Source organism: Talpa occidentalis, unplaced genomic scaffold (genome assembly GCF_014898055.3).
Source record: "Talpa occidentalis isolate TD23 unplaced genomic scaffold, MPIMG_talOcc4v2.1, whole genome shotgun sequence".
In the NCBI taxonomy this organism is placed as follows: domain Eukaryota; kingdom Metazoa; phylum Chordata; class Mammalia; order Eulipotyphla; family Talpidae; genus Talpa; species Talpa occidentalis.
The window spans coordinates 136,379,277-136,393,587 of NW_026555331.1; the positions used below are offsets into that span (position 1 = coordinate 136,379,277).

Sequence of the window (14,311 nt, forward strand, 5' to 3'; positions counted from 1 at the left end):
TACCTCCTGATTCAATATGTATCCTTTTAGAAGTGCTCTTAAAATGAAACAACAATGTAATTGAAATTTGATTTATTTAGATTTTATATGAGAGGTGCCCAAAGTTGCACAAAAATAAGATACATAGGAAAAAAAAATATTGAATGAATTAGGTCAATGCAATGATGAGCATACAAAATCAAGATTATCCTAAAATTTACCCAAGCTTATTCAATATAAAATCCTGTAATGTTCAAATGGCGATTATGTATTGAAATTAGATTCATCCTCATTTAAAAATGATTTGACTTTTAGAGTTTGCATTTTTATTGCAACAATATTCATTTGAAGATTTAGCAGATTTGTCTAATAAAAATCATAGACCACAAGATATTCTTCTCCTTGTATACTTACCTAAGCTATTTTTACCCAACCTCACTATTTTGAACTCAAATATCCTTCCCCATACTTGGCTAGATGCAGCCATCAGCAATTAAAAAGAATTGCATTTTCTCCTATAACCCAGACCTGAGAGAAAGCTATAGGTTGTTTCTTAAAGTTTGATTAGATAGAGTCCTGGCAGCCACAGAGAAGTTTCAGAATCACACAAACAGCTACAAACTACACACACTGCAAGCACCTCACCTCCCACTCTATCTTCCCGTTCCCAATTCAATTGGAAGCGAGTCTCTTCTTTCCACTTTCATTGCTATATGTCAAGCCCCCAATATTTCTTGCCTAGGCTTCCTCAGTAGCCTTGTTATTGCCTTTTTTCTTATCCTTGCACACTACGATTCATCTGACTCACCACTGACAGAGAAATCTCACCAAATGTAATTGTATTGAGAATACATCCCTGTTTGGAAAGATTCAAATATACTCAACTCCCAAGCAAGGGCAGTACAGGCTTGGCAAGCATCCCACCTCAAAATGGCTGCCAAATGTCTAGCTAACCTTATTTTGTGAGTAGCCATATAATTTATTGCCCAAACTAAAAAGTAAAAAGTGCTTTTTTCAGAGTAAAGGCGTGCTATTCACAACAAGGCAAATCAGGACATATGGTCAGCCAGCTTTCCTAGTGAGTTTGCTAAAACTAGGAAGAGTTTTCCAGTCACGGGTTTTACAAAAATGTCTTGAGAAAGCCCCCTTTCCTCTGTTACTTCCACCCTTAAGGACCTATTCAGTTCCCACATGCTCTACAGAGATTTTCTAGATCTCTCCAAAGGACATTCTACTTTGCTTCTTGAGTCACCCCTCACCCCCAATCTCATGTCAGCTACCGAAACTTCCATCACTTGCTCTGCTCCAGCCATTGTGTTTGCTTTTCCTCCTACTTGACCCAAAACAACTTTAGATCAAACATACTATCACCTTTGCATCTTCCTAAACACCAAGAAGAGGTTCTTGCATATAGCAACTATTTTTGATCAAAAGCAATTACAGATGTAAACTGATATTTACATTGTAGTCATTAAAAAATATTGTTTATTGGTTGCATTAACCTAAAAGAAGAAACTCACAACTAGTTTGAGATGATCAAAGATTTTGAGTTATTTTAAAAGTTCAAAATTATTCACACATTTCAGCATCTAAAAGGTTTTCTCAATATGCATATTACACAATCAGAGTTTCTAATATGGTATTAGGGAAAAGAATGTTAGTCCCTATTCATATTCATATTGTCTTAGGAAAGTTCTTTTCTGGAGACCTTACTTAAATCCATCTCTATTTGGTAATTTCTATTTTTATGATATAAATTTATTAGTTAAAATAAAATCTAATTATTTATCAAATAAAATTAAAACCCTCCATCATCCATATCCTGATGCTATTCTATAGAATTCATAGGTTTTACAGGTTTGTTACATTTATACTGTTGTATAAATGATGCCCTTCCATCTCTTGGGATACCAGTTTTAGAAAGTATCTGTTGACTACTCAAGATAAAATGTGCCTGTACAATCCTTCTATTATCTCTCCACAGACACCTCCCACTTTTCTAAAGTTACAGAACTTTTTTTTTAATTTAATAGGAGTTATAATATTTGCAGTCACTTTAATAGATAAATGCATATTTCTGTCTCTAGAGACCTTCTAATGGGACAATTAGAAAAAAATCAATTTCTTATATAGCTACTCAAGACTCTTCCCTTCAGTTTCATCAAAGTGGCATGATTATACTCACACTAGGGTCTACCATACCTTTTATGGTTCTTTCAAAATTTCTTCAATTCTTCTAGGTCATATGCAATTGCCACTATTATTCATCTCATATCAGATATGCTTTTTGTATTTTATTGGAATAACCTAGAATTATTCATACATAAGATATGTAGGCACCAAAATTTCTGAGCCACATACATTTTTAGAATCACACTGATTGATAGTTTGGCTGGCTTAACAACTGCAAGTTTAAAATACTCTTCCTCCAGAAAAGTCTTTGCTCATTGCCTTCGAGAATCCAGGAGGCGTAGGAAGTCTGATTTTCATTGCTTGATAGTATTCTTTTTGTCCGATCTAAAAGCTAGAATTTTCTCTACATCAGGGAACACTAAGATATGTGACCCTATCAACTCTAACAATTGTCATTCTTCAACCATATGCCAGACTATTTCTTTTTTTATATTGCTCTTAAGGATGTAAATATATCTGCTTTGCATTTCTTTTAAATAGCCTGGAATTTATACTAATATTTGGTTAGTGTTCTACACATTGGGGTGGGTGTACTCACCCATGTGATACCACATTTTGAGATTTCTTTTTAATGTCCCAGCATAAAAATGTATATATGGTTAGAGCCAAAAGGAACTATTTGCTTGCAATCTGCTCTTCCTGGCACCCTGTGTGCTCGATGAGATATAAGTATCTACTGAATCATGGAAAATGCAATTTGAAGTTACATAAGCTAATTAGTCATTGCATTCTGTACTATCAATGGTCTGTAGTGTTGTTAAAGTTCTGTCTATACAGAAAAAGTATAAGTCTATTTGTATGTCATTCTCCTGAATGCTACAAAATAAAGTTATGGTCTCTCTGATTCTGAAAATGCTCACCTTTTTTTTTTTTTTTTTTGGTTGAATCTAGTATCTAGTATCTTTAATCATATTAGGAAAGCTAAACAATTGTTAGCTCTGGACCTGAATTCCCAGGTTGACTCTCTGATTGTCTAATTGAAATTACTGTGTTTGGGGCATAAAAAATTCAAACCCCTAGTAAACTCAATTTCAATGGAGAAAAAAATATGGATGGCTATATACCACCATCGGCCCAACAGCTCCCTCAGAGCTATTGGGATCATGGAATAGCTAAGTAGGATCATGGAATCAAGGCAGGTTTACTGAGCAAATATTTCTTTGGGTTGTCAAAGAAGATGGGTATCCCCCAAAAGAACTGCTTAAATGTGTAAAAGTTGGTCATTTTCTGCAGTAGTCATATGGAGCACACACAAAATAGTCAAATAAACCTGTCTAAGGCAGAATTCCAGAATTCCCTGGGATAGCTACTAAACAGGCTTGCTTGCCTACACGGTGCCCTTGAATCTTAGTTCATTGTTTTCTTTTTTTATCTTCACAAGCATATCATTTTAACTGAGTGCATAAATGAGATCATAGAAATGTTTCCTTTTCCAGTGGTTTGTTCTTTTTCCTTCTTTATTTGTTTGCCCCCCCGCCCCCACCTTGCTGAGCTGATTGCAACAGTCTGGCAAGATCGTGCCTAGGACACAATCTACCACAAGACCTGAAATCATTCTTCAACTTGGTATGCTGTGAACTCTTTGACTTCAAATGCCTGTAAGTTGGCCAGGAAAGAAGATGCTATACAATTCACAACAACTAGCCACACACAAGATGAATACTGATCATCGTTTCTACTTCCCTCTTTTTTAAGGAAATGGAGAAATATTAAAGACAGGTATGGTTGGAGAACTACTGCTTATCTTTTCTACTCTGAAAATTTCTTCCATTATTGTCAAGGTTATATCGACATTTTTGTTTCTCAGGCTGTCCATTTCTCATCTCGGCTCTTCTTTAAAGCAGAAATTGTGGTACTGTTTACAGATATACCTCACACAACTTTTGTTAGAGTTATTCACTTTTCAAATTTTAACATAAATATTTCAGTAACTGCTTTCTGATGACTCTTGGCTTTTTTCTAGTGTTTTCTGCTAAATGCATAAGGCAGTTACATATTGCCTCAGGTGCTACTATCTCTTTTCTTTCTTCTAGTCCTACAGATTCTTGTCTCTTTAATTTCGATAACCTGTATGATCTACCCCCTCAGGCAAGCCTCTATGTTTGAGAAAACACTTCCATTTGGGGTGCTTCACAGACGTGGTCTAGATGGCTGGAAAAATTAAGGCAATAGCCTGGATAAATCTGAATGTATTCAATCACTAAACAAATATTAATTTTTGAAAACCTATTCTGGACCCAGTTTTATTCTAGGTGCTGAGGAAATAATGGTAGAAAAGCAATTAAGGGCCACGCCCTGGTGAAATACAGTTGAATAGTAATGACAGCTACCACCTGATTACTTTATGTAAACACATCTCATGACTCATCACGTGCGCTCAGGAAAATGTCCATGAGGTCGTTATTAATACAAAACCCCCAACGAGACAGAAGTTCTTTTTTTTTTTTTTGCAGTCAATCATTTTCTGCCCTTCCCTAGGTGATATGAACTCAAGTCAGCTCTATTTTGAGCAGAGGGCTGAGCACACAGATGGCAGGTGACTGCTTGGCATTGTTTTATAACTGAGTTTGCAATCTCTGGGAGAATATATTACTCTCTACACAACATTAGCCACTTTCCTATGTTTTTTCAGCAAGTTTAACAGTCAGGATTTGAACCCAAATCCTCATCCTCTAGAGTTCATACTCTACTTTGGTCCATCCATTCTCCTCTGCACCCCTATATCCTCAGCCCTTAAATAGGCAGATATAAATAGTAAAGAGAGGGGGGATTGCATGGCAGAAGTATTTTGATACTCACATTAATTTCCCTTCACTCTGTATATTTTAGAACTAAGGATGACTATAACAATTCTTTTTTTTTTATTTTCCCTGAAATGTTTAGTAGAATAAGTGATAGAAACAAAAATTTTAAGGGCCTTCCCAGTGGTGCAGTGGTTGAGCGCTGGGCTGCGAAGCTGCCCGTAGCCTCTGCAGCGCCAGTTCGATCCCCGGCTGCTTTCCGGCCACTGGAGGAGGGTCCCACATGGCGCGCAGACCTCTCCTGCCACCCGCTGCTCCCCTCAGCAGTGTACTTGGGTCCTTCTGCCTGCTCTGCTCCCCCCTCTGGCTCTGGTGAATTTTCTCACCCTCCCGCACTTCTGACTGTACCCAGTGCTTGTATAAATAAATAAGAATAAATCTTCAAAAAAAATTTTTAAAACAAATGTTTATAGTCTATCATTTAAATGGGAAAACTTGTTTTTTAGAAATAAAAAAGCTGTTGCGATGGGGATTAAAAATAAAACACATACACATTGTCCATTATGTCATAGTTCAGTTTAAATTATAAGTAAGCAACTATATGATTATATTTTATCATTCTTGTACAAGACACTCCATTCACTCATTCTATTATTTTGAACTATTATTGAACAGCTACTATATGAAAAGCTCTATGTTAGGAGATGTATTTATTTAGATATACATCAGAGAGATAATGTTTGCCATCCACAGCATGAAAAATGGTGGTATTTGAACAGGAGAGGTGAAGAATATAGGTGAAAGTAGAGTGGTTTAAGATGACTCCTGGGTTTATGGACCTACTAGCTACATGTTGCTCTACAGACCCAGAGAACAAAGAAAGGCTGGTTTTGGACATTGAACATTTTGACATTTTTGAGCTTGTTTTTTCTGTTTTGAGGGTGTTTTGTTTTCATCGACTACTTTGAAGCACTGTGCTCTCTGGAGCTTGGCAATGTCATAACCCTTGTCTGATTATTTGGTTATATGAGCCCAATTAGAGATGGTAAAGCAGGGATTTAAGAGATTTCTGCCATCCTAGCAGCCCCTAACCATCGCTGAGGATTCTACTCCAATTACATTAATTATGTTTAATTTCTTTGTCTTTTCAACACAATTAAGAGAGTCTGGATTAGTCCATGTCTATGCCTTGGCATGTCCACACCACTTTACTATAGGAAAAGAAAAAGTACATTTAGACTATGATTTAGTAGCATGCAGCAGTAGATACAAAGCTAATAAATAATGTCATTAAAATCTATTGGAGAAAAACATGATTCATCTTGATTTCGAAATCTGCAAATAAAAGCAATGTAGAAAAATTAAATGGTGTTTTGTCATTGAATGAATATAGATTTTAGAGAGCTATCTGTCTTCATGAATGCTTCAAATGTCCCTTTATAACTTGATTTTACTCAGAGGGTTTCCGAAACATCCATCCAGATTATTCAACTAATATTATATTTTATTTCTATTTCTTTTGTAATTTCAGAGACCTCTGTGGTTAGATGAGTTTTCTTTTGTAGACATGACTCTAAGAAGCATAATTAAGTGCATTCTGGAAGAAATTTTGCTCTTCCTCTGTCTTCTATCTTATAAATTCTATGTCAGTGTTGTACAGTTATAGAAGGCACAGTTCTGTGCTTTGCTTTCTCATCTCAGATCTGACTCCTCAACATCTTCCCTGTCCTTGAGTCTGATCTCCTGCCCTTGAGCCTGGCACCTTGCTGCTGCTGGCAGGCGTCAGGCAGGCATCGGCTGAGAGCCAAACTGAGCCTTCTGAGGAAGCAGAATGACATGGGCTCAATAATTAGCACGATGCTGGACACAGTGCTCAATAAGGATCTGCTGAATTAATGGATTTGTGTGCTGCCAGGCTGCTGCAAAGACTTCAAGTTGATAACATGGGGCTAATTGACCGAGCATTATAAATGAGGAAGGATGAGTGATCAGCCCTTTGGTCCCCCAGTGTCGATAAAACTTAGGACCTTTTTTTAGAGATTTTATTCACTTTTAATGTCTGCATCAGTAACTTTAGCAATGTGAGAAAATAAACATTATCAAGCATTTTGTATGTTGTTTTGGATAATAAAAGATACTTTGACAGAGAATAACTGGTAGCAAATGGTAATGTGGTGTGTTCAGATGACACATAAGTGTGTTATATAAAGCAGCTTAGGAGCAAAATCTTAAGTACTTATAACAGTTCTTGATCTAGTGTTGATCTAAATTCACTAACTTTGAAACTATCTAAAGAATTTGAGGATTTTATAATAATCTAAAATTCCCAGAGTCGGCATTTCTTTTGGATTCCTTCAGTCTTTTCTACATTAGATTATACCATGGATACAAAATTAGGTCCAATCAACCATTTTTACAATTCATCTTTCAATGTATTTGATTTTGACACCACAAAGCTAGAAAAGAAACAGGAATCTTGTCTAGCCACATTCTGTCCTATCTCTATAGGTGTAGCTATAGTCACACCCATAAATATATCCTAAACTCCAAGTTTTTGGATGGCTACACAGCTCCTATGGACCCAGGGGCACTGGGCAGCCTCTACATACTGACATATTCATGTGTCCTTCTCATCCTGAAACTCTTACCATCTCCATCACTGCCCTCAGGGGGCAGCTGTGATTCTGCAGAGTTCTCATGCTGATGAACACTTGTTATTTTTTTGATTATCTTAAAAATCATATCAATGGCATATATGTTGGAACAGCAATGACGCTTTCCAATAACTTGATGTAGGACCATGAGTTTATTTATTCTAAACTTGAGGTATTACAAGACTTGCCTTAATAAATCATCTTCCCAGAGTATTTTTTGATATACCCTTACGTACACACCTTGAGTGAGTACTAGACTAAAAGTAAGAAATATCTACAATTTGTAAGATGTAAAGGAAGAGAAAGAAAAAGAACAAGAAGTTAAATGTCAGAGCTCAGAAGGCTACATATGGTAAAATATTTACTGTTGGCAAGAAAGCAGAATAAACTACTTGTGGCTCACTCCAAATAAGACAGTATATAAAAAGGCAGTCCTGGGTTCAAATACAAATACAAGTACCACTTAGGCTGATAAGATTAATAATTCAGATAGTGTGGACATTTTTAGACTGAAAAATATTACTTCACTCAACATATTATTCTATCCAAATAACCACATCAAAACAGACCCAATAGACTTTGAGGTATTTACTTTGCAGTTCACATATTCTTTGCTAAGTTAAATGTATAAATTTGAACTTAATAAATTCCCATCTGCATATATCAAAATATAATGTCTTCTAGTTATTAGGTTTAACACCCAAACTGTCTTACTTAACTTTCCTGCCATGCACTTGGTCCTGTATAAAATATTCATGGTCTTGCATTAGTTCACACAAGTCATGAAAGGTCACGGGTCTGCAACCCAGGGCAAGTTTGCTGAAGCATATTTGATTTTTCGAACATGGTTGAAGGCCACATTGATCCAGTAAGGAGCAAATGCTCATACTAATAAGCTCTCCTCACCCTTGTTGAGTACTTTATCCTGTGAATTAGCCAGGATTTTAAGTCTCCAGGAATCTCATTTGGATTGTGGAAGCCCAGAGAATGAAATTGCCCCCAGGATGTTTGATTTCAGCCAAGAATTCTGATGGTGGAAGATGGAATGATCTTTAAGTTCTCACTGTGAGAAGAGAACTTTTCATATGCACATTAGAACAGAAGGACTGTCCATTACAGAAAATAACACTTGCTTTTGCTTTGCCAACTGGCTTGCCTCTATTACAGTCCCAAAACCTTGGAATCCATGGTTAATATTAGCTCTCTGCTTTTCTGTATATACAACTGCATGCACCCAGGTCAGTACATACTTCCTTTCACATAGCGATACGCTTTATTTATAGTGTTTTATGTGAAAAGGTTAATGGGAGATCAGTGACAAAGAAAATTATTATGGGATTCAATTGACATTCACCTTCCAAAACATAATAAACTGTTTTACATATATTTGCCCATTGCTGTCTATTTTAGTCCCTTATTATCACCCTCCACATAAAGAAAGGCAAGAATTGGGGCTAAAAAGAATTGGTAGGATGGTTCAGGTTGAATTAAGCCAGTTCAGTTTCTGTTTGCTATGAATTTACTATAAACTCTGCCTCCATAACTAAAACCACCATAATTATTAAGAAATAGCTTTTGCTCAGAGATACATGAAGACCAGAAAAGGAGGCATTTGTCATGCATTGGGGTATCTTTAGGCAAGTTTACCCCTGTGAAACATATCTGCCCTTTCTCCCTTCCTCGTTCAATTAACATGGTAAAAGCAAGTTATGTTAGTAGATAACAGAGCTAGAAAGAAAGACCCAGAAAGTGATGTAAGCTCTGTCCATCTTCAACCTGACCAAGAAGATGGATTAAAGTGTTTTTCATGGAAAATCAACTGGAGTCAACACATATTCAAAGCATAGTGACCTGGAGGAAAGTGTGTGTGTGTGTGTGTGTGTGTGTGTGTGTGTGTGTGAGAGAGAGAGTGTGTGAGTGTATTTCTAAATATGAATAATACCAACTGAAGCATCTTGAAAGAATATAAGTGAACCAAAATGAAAGATGGGGAAGCACCCTAGAAGAAGTCAAATTCAGGAAATGGCAAAGCCATTTCTTGTCACTTACCTTTTCTGCTGACTGGGCTGTACCAAAAAAGATGGGAATGAAAGCTAACCAAATGATGCAGGTGGTGTACATGGTAAATCCAATAGGTTTAGCTTCGTTGAAAGTCTCTGGAACACCTCTCGTTTTAATGGCATAAACAGTACAAGTGACCATCAAGAGGATACTGTACCCCAGTGAACAAATGAGCGAGAGATCAGAAATGTCACACTTGAGCACTCCCCTGGCGTTCTCTGGATCCAGAGTCCGCTGTTCGCCATAGTCAATGATGATATGGGGAGGATCCACAACAAACCAGACACAAACTCCCAGGAGCTGGACGGAGATGAGACTGAAGGTTATCACCAGCTGGGATGCTGGACTGATAAACTTGGGTGCTGTGACAGATTTCTTCCCTTGCTCAAATATTCGGTGGATCCGGTTTGTTTTGGTCAGGAGGGCTGCATAGCTGAAACACATGCCAAGTCCTAGGAAGATCCGACGGAAGGAGCAGATGATTGTATCTGGTGCTGCGATCATTAAAAAGGTGATTGAATAACAGAGAAAAATCCCCGTGAGCAGCACATAACTAAGCTCCCGTCCTGAGGCCCTCACAATAGGCGTGTCATTATAGCGGACAAAGGTCACGATCACAAAGGTGGTGGCAACAATTCCCAGTATTGCGATGAACACAGGCACCACAGCCCAGGGAGAATGCCACTCCAGCTTGATGATGGGGATAAGTTGGCAGCCTGTGCGGTTGATGTTTGGTCTCTGATCCAAGGGGCAAAGTTCACAGGAGAGCTCGTCGACTTGATAGTTGTAGCCTTCACAGCGCTCACAGTGCCAGCAGCAAGGAACTCCTTTCACTGTTTTCTTCCTCTCCCCAGGTTTGCAAGGCAGGCTGCAGACAGATGCAGGGTGAGTGTGGTCTCTATTAGCCCACTGCATGTCTTCCACCTGTGGGTATAAAAAATTAATGAGCCTTCCATTTTTCCCCCATTTATAATATCCTAATCCTAGCCACAGGTTCACAATAAATCACTGAATGCTGACAGGACAACTACAGTTTACCATAATAAAAGCCCAGTTTCTTTCCCTGATATTGACTTTATGAAAATGTTCAATGATTGGGTCCAATACATCATTCACATCATCAGCTTGATGAGTGTCATTACTTTCCATTTAGCGTCTCAATGTTGGCCAATCTGACATTTGGGGAAAGATTTATTGGACCAAATAGTTTTATGACTTAAAAAAAAAAAAAAAAGCCCAAAGCTTCACAGAAAGTTTTATAGCTAATCACAGGTATAAATGCCAGAACTCCTGAAACACTGCCTTAGGATATATATATATATATATATATATATATATATATATATATATATAAACAGTGATCAGAGTATTTCCACCATTTGTGGAGAATTTCACATCAGATTGTGTCAATCAATTTTCAAAGGAAATGGCAAATTGAGCTACTTTAGTCTCTGGCACTCCTCAAGTATTCCTCATAATCATGTTTTTGCCTCAGTTTAAGCTTAAAATATACTTTATTCCAATCTTGCATTTCCATATTGTTAAAAAGACCATGCTGAAGGAGACTGTCAGATAGCAATGGTTTCCATTTAACAAAAGTGGTCTTCCAGGTGACCTCACAGAGTGAAAGTGGTACAAATGAGGGAGTTCCCCTATTATGCGTAGTATTTTCTTCCCAGTCCTTTATTTCCACCTTATTATTTGCATTAAATTGCAACATACCTCTATTAAAATAAAAATGCTATTTTAAAGGGATTCTGTCAATCCTTGACTACTTATCATGAATTTGTTTATTTTACAAAAGATTTTGGACATTGGCTAAGTGTCCTAATTTCACCTCAATTCTGATACTATCTGCTCGCTAGTGGAAAGTCCAGGTTACATATGCTTCTAATCAACTTGCTCTAGATAGAATGTTCTAAGTCCCCTGCTTTAGGTTAGATAAATTTTCTAGAGTGACTCACAGAACTTAGAGAAACATTTCACTTGCTAGACAACTGGTTTTACAAACGAATATAACTCAAGGACAGATGGACTAACTGCACAGGGCAAGGTATGTGGAAAGAGCATGGAAATCTCATGCTCTAAGGGGGATGCTCTCCCTGAAGAATCCCCAACTCATAACTTCTCCAGAGTTCACTGTTTGGGGTATTTATATATACTTCATTACATAAGCATGAGTAAGTCATTCCTTGCAGGAGATTAATTCAACCCCTTTACCCTTCATTTTCCATGAAAGTTCCAACTCTCTCATCACCACCTCCCACTTTTAAGTTACCTGGGACTTTCCAAGTCATTCCATTAACATAACATAATCTACCTTCCTGCTGTCCTCACAAAAAATTCCAAGGCTTTACAGAGTGTTGTGTCAGAAAAGAGAGAACCAAATATACATGTGTTATAAATAAGAATATCACGTTTTTAGATACACAGTAATTTTAGCAGAATGCTAATAGGACAAAACTGGAAATTATGGATCATAGGAGACCACTTATTATGAAAAGCAGCTACTATAAAAGGTAAATTCCAAGAAGGGAGTAATTTTGTTTACAGATATGAATAGTGACAATTGACACACAATTTGTCTTCAAATAGTTGCTGAATCCAAGAGGAGGGAAGAAAGGAGGCAGAGAGCACCACAGCAGAACACTGAAATATCAGGGGCCAACTGGAAAGCACTGGGGTTATGAAATAAGGAGACTATGACTTGTTTCCCCAAGATCAGCTCTATTAACAACGCAAAAGATAATCACCACTCTGTGGTACTCAGACTCCAAGATGGCACTCAAGAGCCTCATATCTTGGAATTCATGTGTTCATGTAGCTCTCTTCTACTTTGAATAGGAGTGGTCTATGCAAACATTGGTATATTCCAGAAAGAATGGTTTTCTTTCTTGGATTCCTCATTCCAGAGATAAAACCACTGTGTCATGTGAAATCCCAACTAGTCTTGTGGAGAGAAACTGGGGTCTCATGCAAAACTCGCCATGCATGTGGGAGAGCCACATTGAAAGTGGATTGTCTAGCCCCGCTCCATCTTTCAGATGACTGCACCCCAAGCTGATACTTCACCCCCAACCTCATGGGAGACCCTGAGTTACAACAATCCGGCAAAGCTACTACTGAATTTCTGATATATGGAAACTGAGTAAGATAATAAATGTCTATTGTTTTAAAACTCCTAAATTTTGGAGATAGTTGTAATATAATAGAAATGAACACATTTCAAATTGTTTACTTATTCTGTGGCCACCATCAGTGAAGTAATCTATTGAGACTCTATTGAGTTATCACAAACCCAAAACAATTAAAGAGTTTGTAGTGTCAGCAGTACGCTTTCATCACATTGAAGGTTTTCACCTTTGGGGGAACAAGGTGATTGAGATTGTTCTGATGAATAGATCTATTTTTTACAGATACTTTTCTTTCTTTAATGTTCAGTGAATAGTGAGGGCAGAAAATATAATCCCCAAGTTGAATAATTGCAGAGAGTTGTCAAATCTCCCCAAAGTGGAATAGGGAATTCAAACATGTTTAATTACAAGCATTTGCCATTGAAAAGGAGATGTTACTTCAAGTTTTATAAGGACACTCAAGGAGATTGGATCTACCTTGTTTACCACAAAGGAAAAGCAATCTGTCATAACCCTACTAATTTTCTGTTCAATTTCAATGCTTTACCAAAGTTCTTTTATTTACTTGTAGGATTCCATTACCAAAAAAAAAAAAAAAATTAAATTGGAAGCATATAGTGGCTTCGCTCAAAAATACTGAGAAAAATGAAATGCCCCACTGAGTGGTTAAGTATTGATTTTATACCCTAATGGGCTCTTATAAGATAATAAAATACTCTTTGTGAAGGCTGTGTTTCAAAGCTAATTATTATAAAACCAAAGTTGCATTTTGTTTTCAGTTTATAGACTCATAACATTACTGTAAAAAATGAAGCCAAAAAAATCTCAGAAATATTAAACTTCAAGATTGTCAGAGACCTTAAAAGTCATCTTTTCTGGCCATATGTCAAATTTTCAAATTCTCAATACACTTTATTTTCCAGGAGGAAATAAGACTTTTTAACAAATAAATATGCCACACCAAATAAGCCTCAATTCATAGGGTAAATATTCTTTCCAAAGGATAAGTATTAAAATTTCCTTGATCAGTTTTATGGGTACTGAACTAATGGAGAAATTGTTTTCATAAATAAAAGTGAAGTTATTACATAATAGAAAACACCACTTTTTTAATAGTTGTAAATTTTCTTTATGTACAAAATCATACATTCAAGCTATACAAGTGACATTCTTTAATGCAATGAATGAAAAAACAAGTATGTTTTAAACCTGTTAAAGGTACATTTAAATACATGACTTTATTTTCACCAAGAAATTAATTTATGTATATTTTTGTAAAACATGTATGCATTCATCCATTTCATCTGTACCTTGCACAATTTTAAGGATCACAAAGGAGTAAATATTTTCTTCTTTTTAAAAGTGGTAAGTAGATTTAATGTCTTGTAAAATCTAATGTGTGTTAGATGATCTCTATATAGAAGCTAGACTTTCATGTGATAAGACAAATCTATATAATCTCTAAAAATGCAAATACTTCTAGGGCCTCCCCTGGTGGCGCAGTGGTTGAGTGCTGGGTTGCGAGGCTGCCCGCAGCCTCTGCAGTGCC

The 14,311-nt window shown here is 36.8% G+C and overlaps 1 protein-coding gene across 7 annotated transcripts in view; it reads right to left on the minus strand.

Moving 5' to 3' along the window:
- GRM8 (glutamate metabotropic receptor 8) overlaps positions 1-14,311 on the minus strand; it is an 811,967-nt gene that overhangs the window by 79,052 nt on the left and 718,604 nt on the right. For all 7 annotated transcript variants that reach the window (XM_054692631.1, XM_054692626.1, XM_054692632.1 and 4 more), the window contains one exon: positions 9,617-10,552. In XM_054692631.1, coding sequence (XP_054548606.1) covers positions 9,617-10,552 — 936 coding nt within the window. The remainder of the gene's footprint in view (positions 1-9,616; positions 10,553-14,311) is intronic.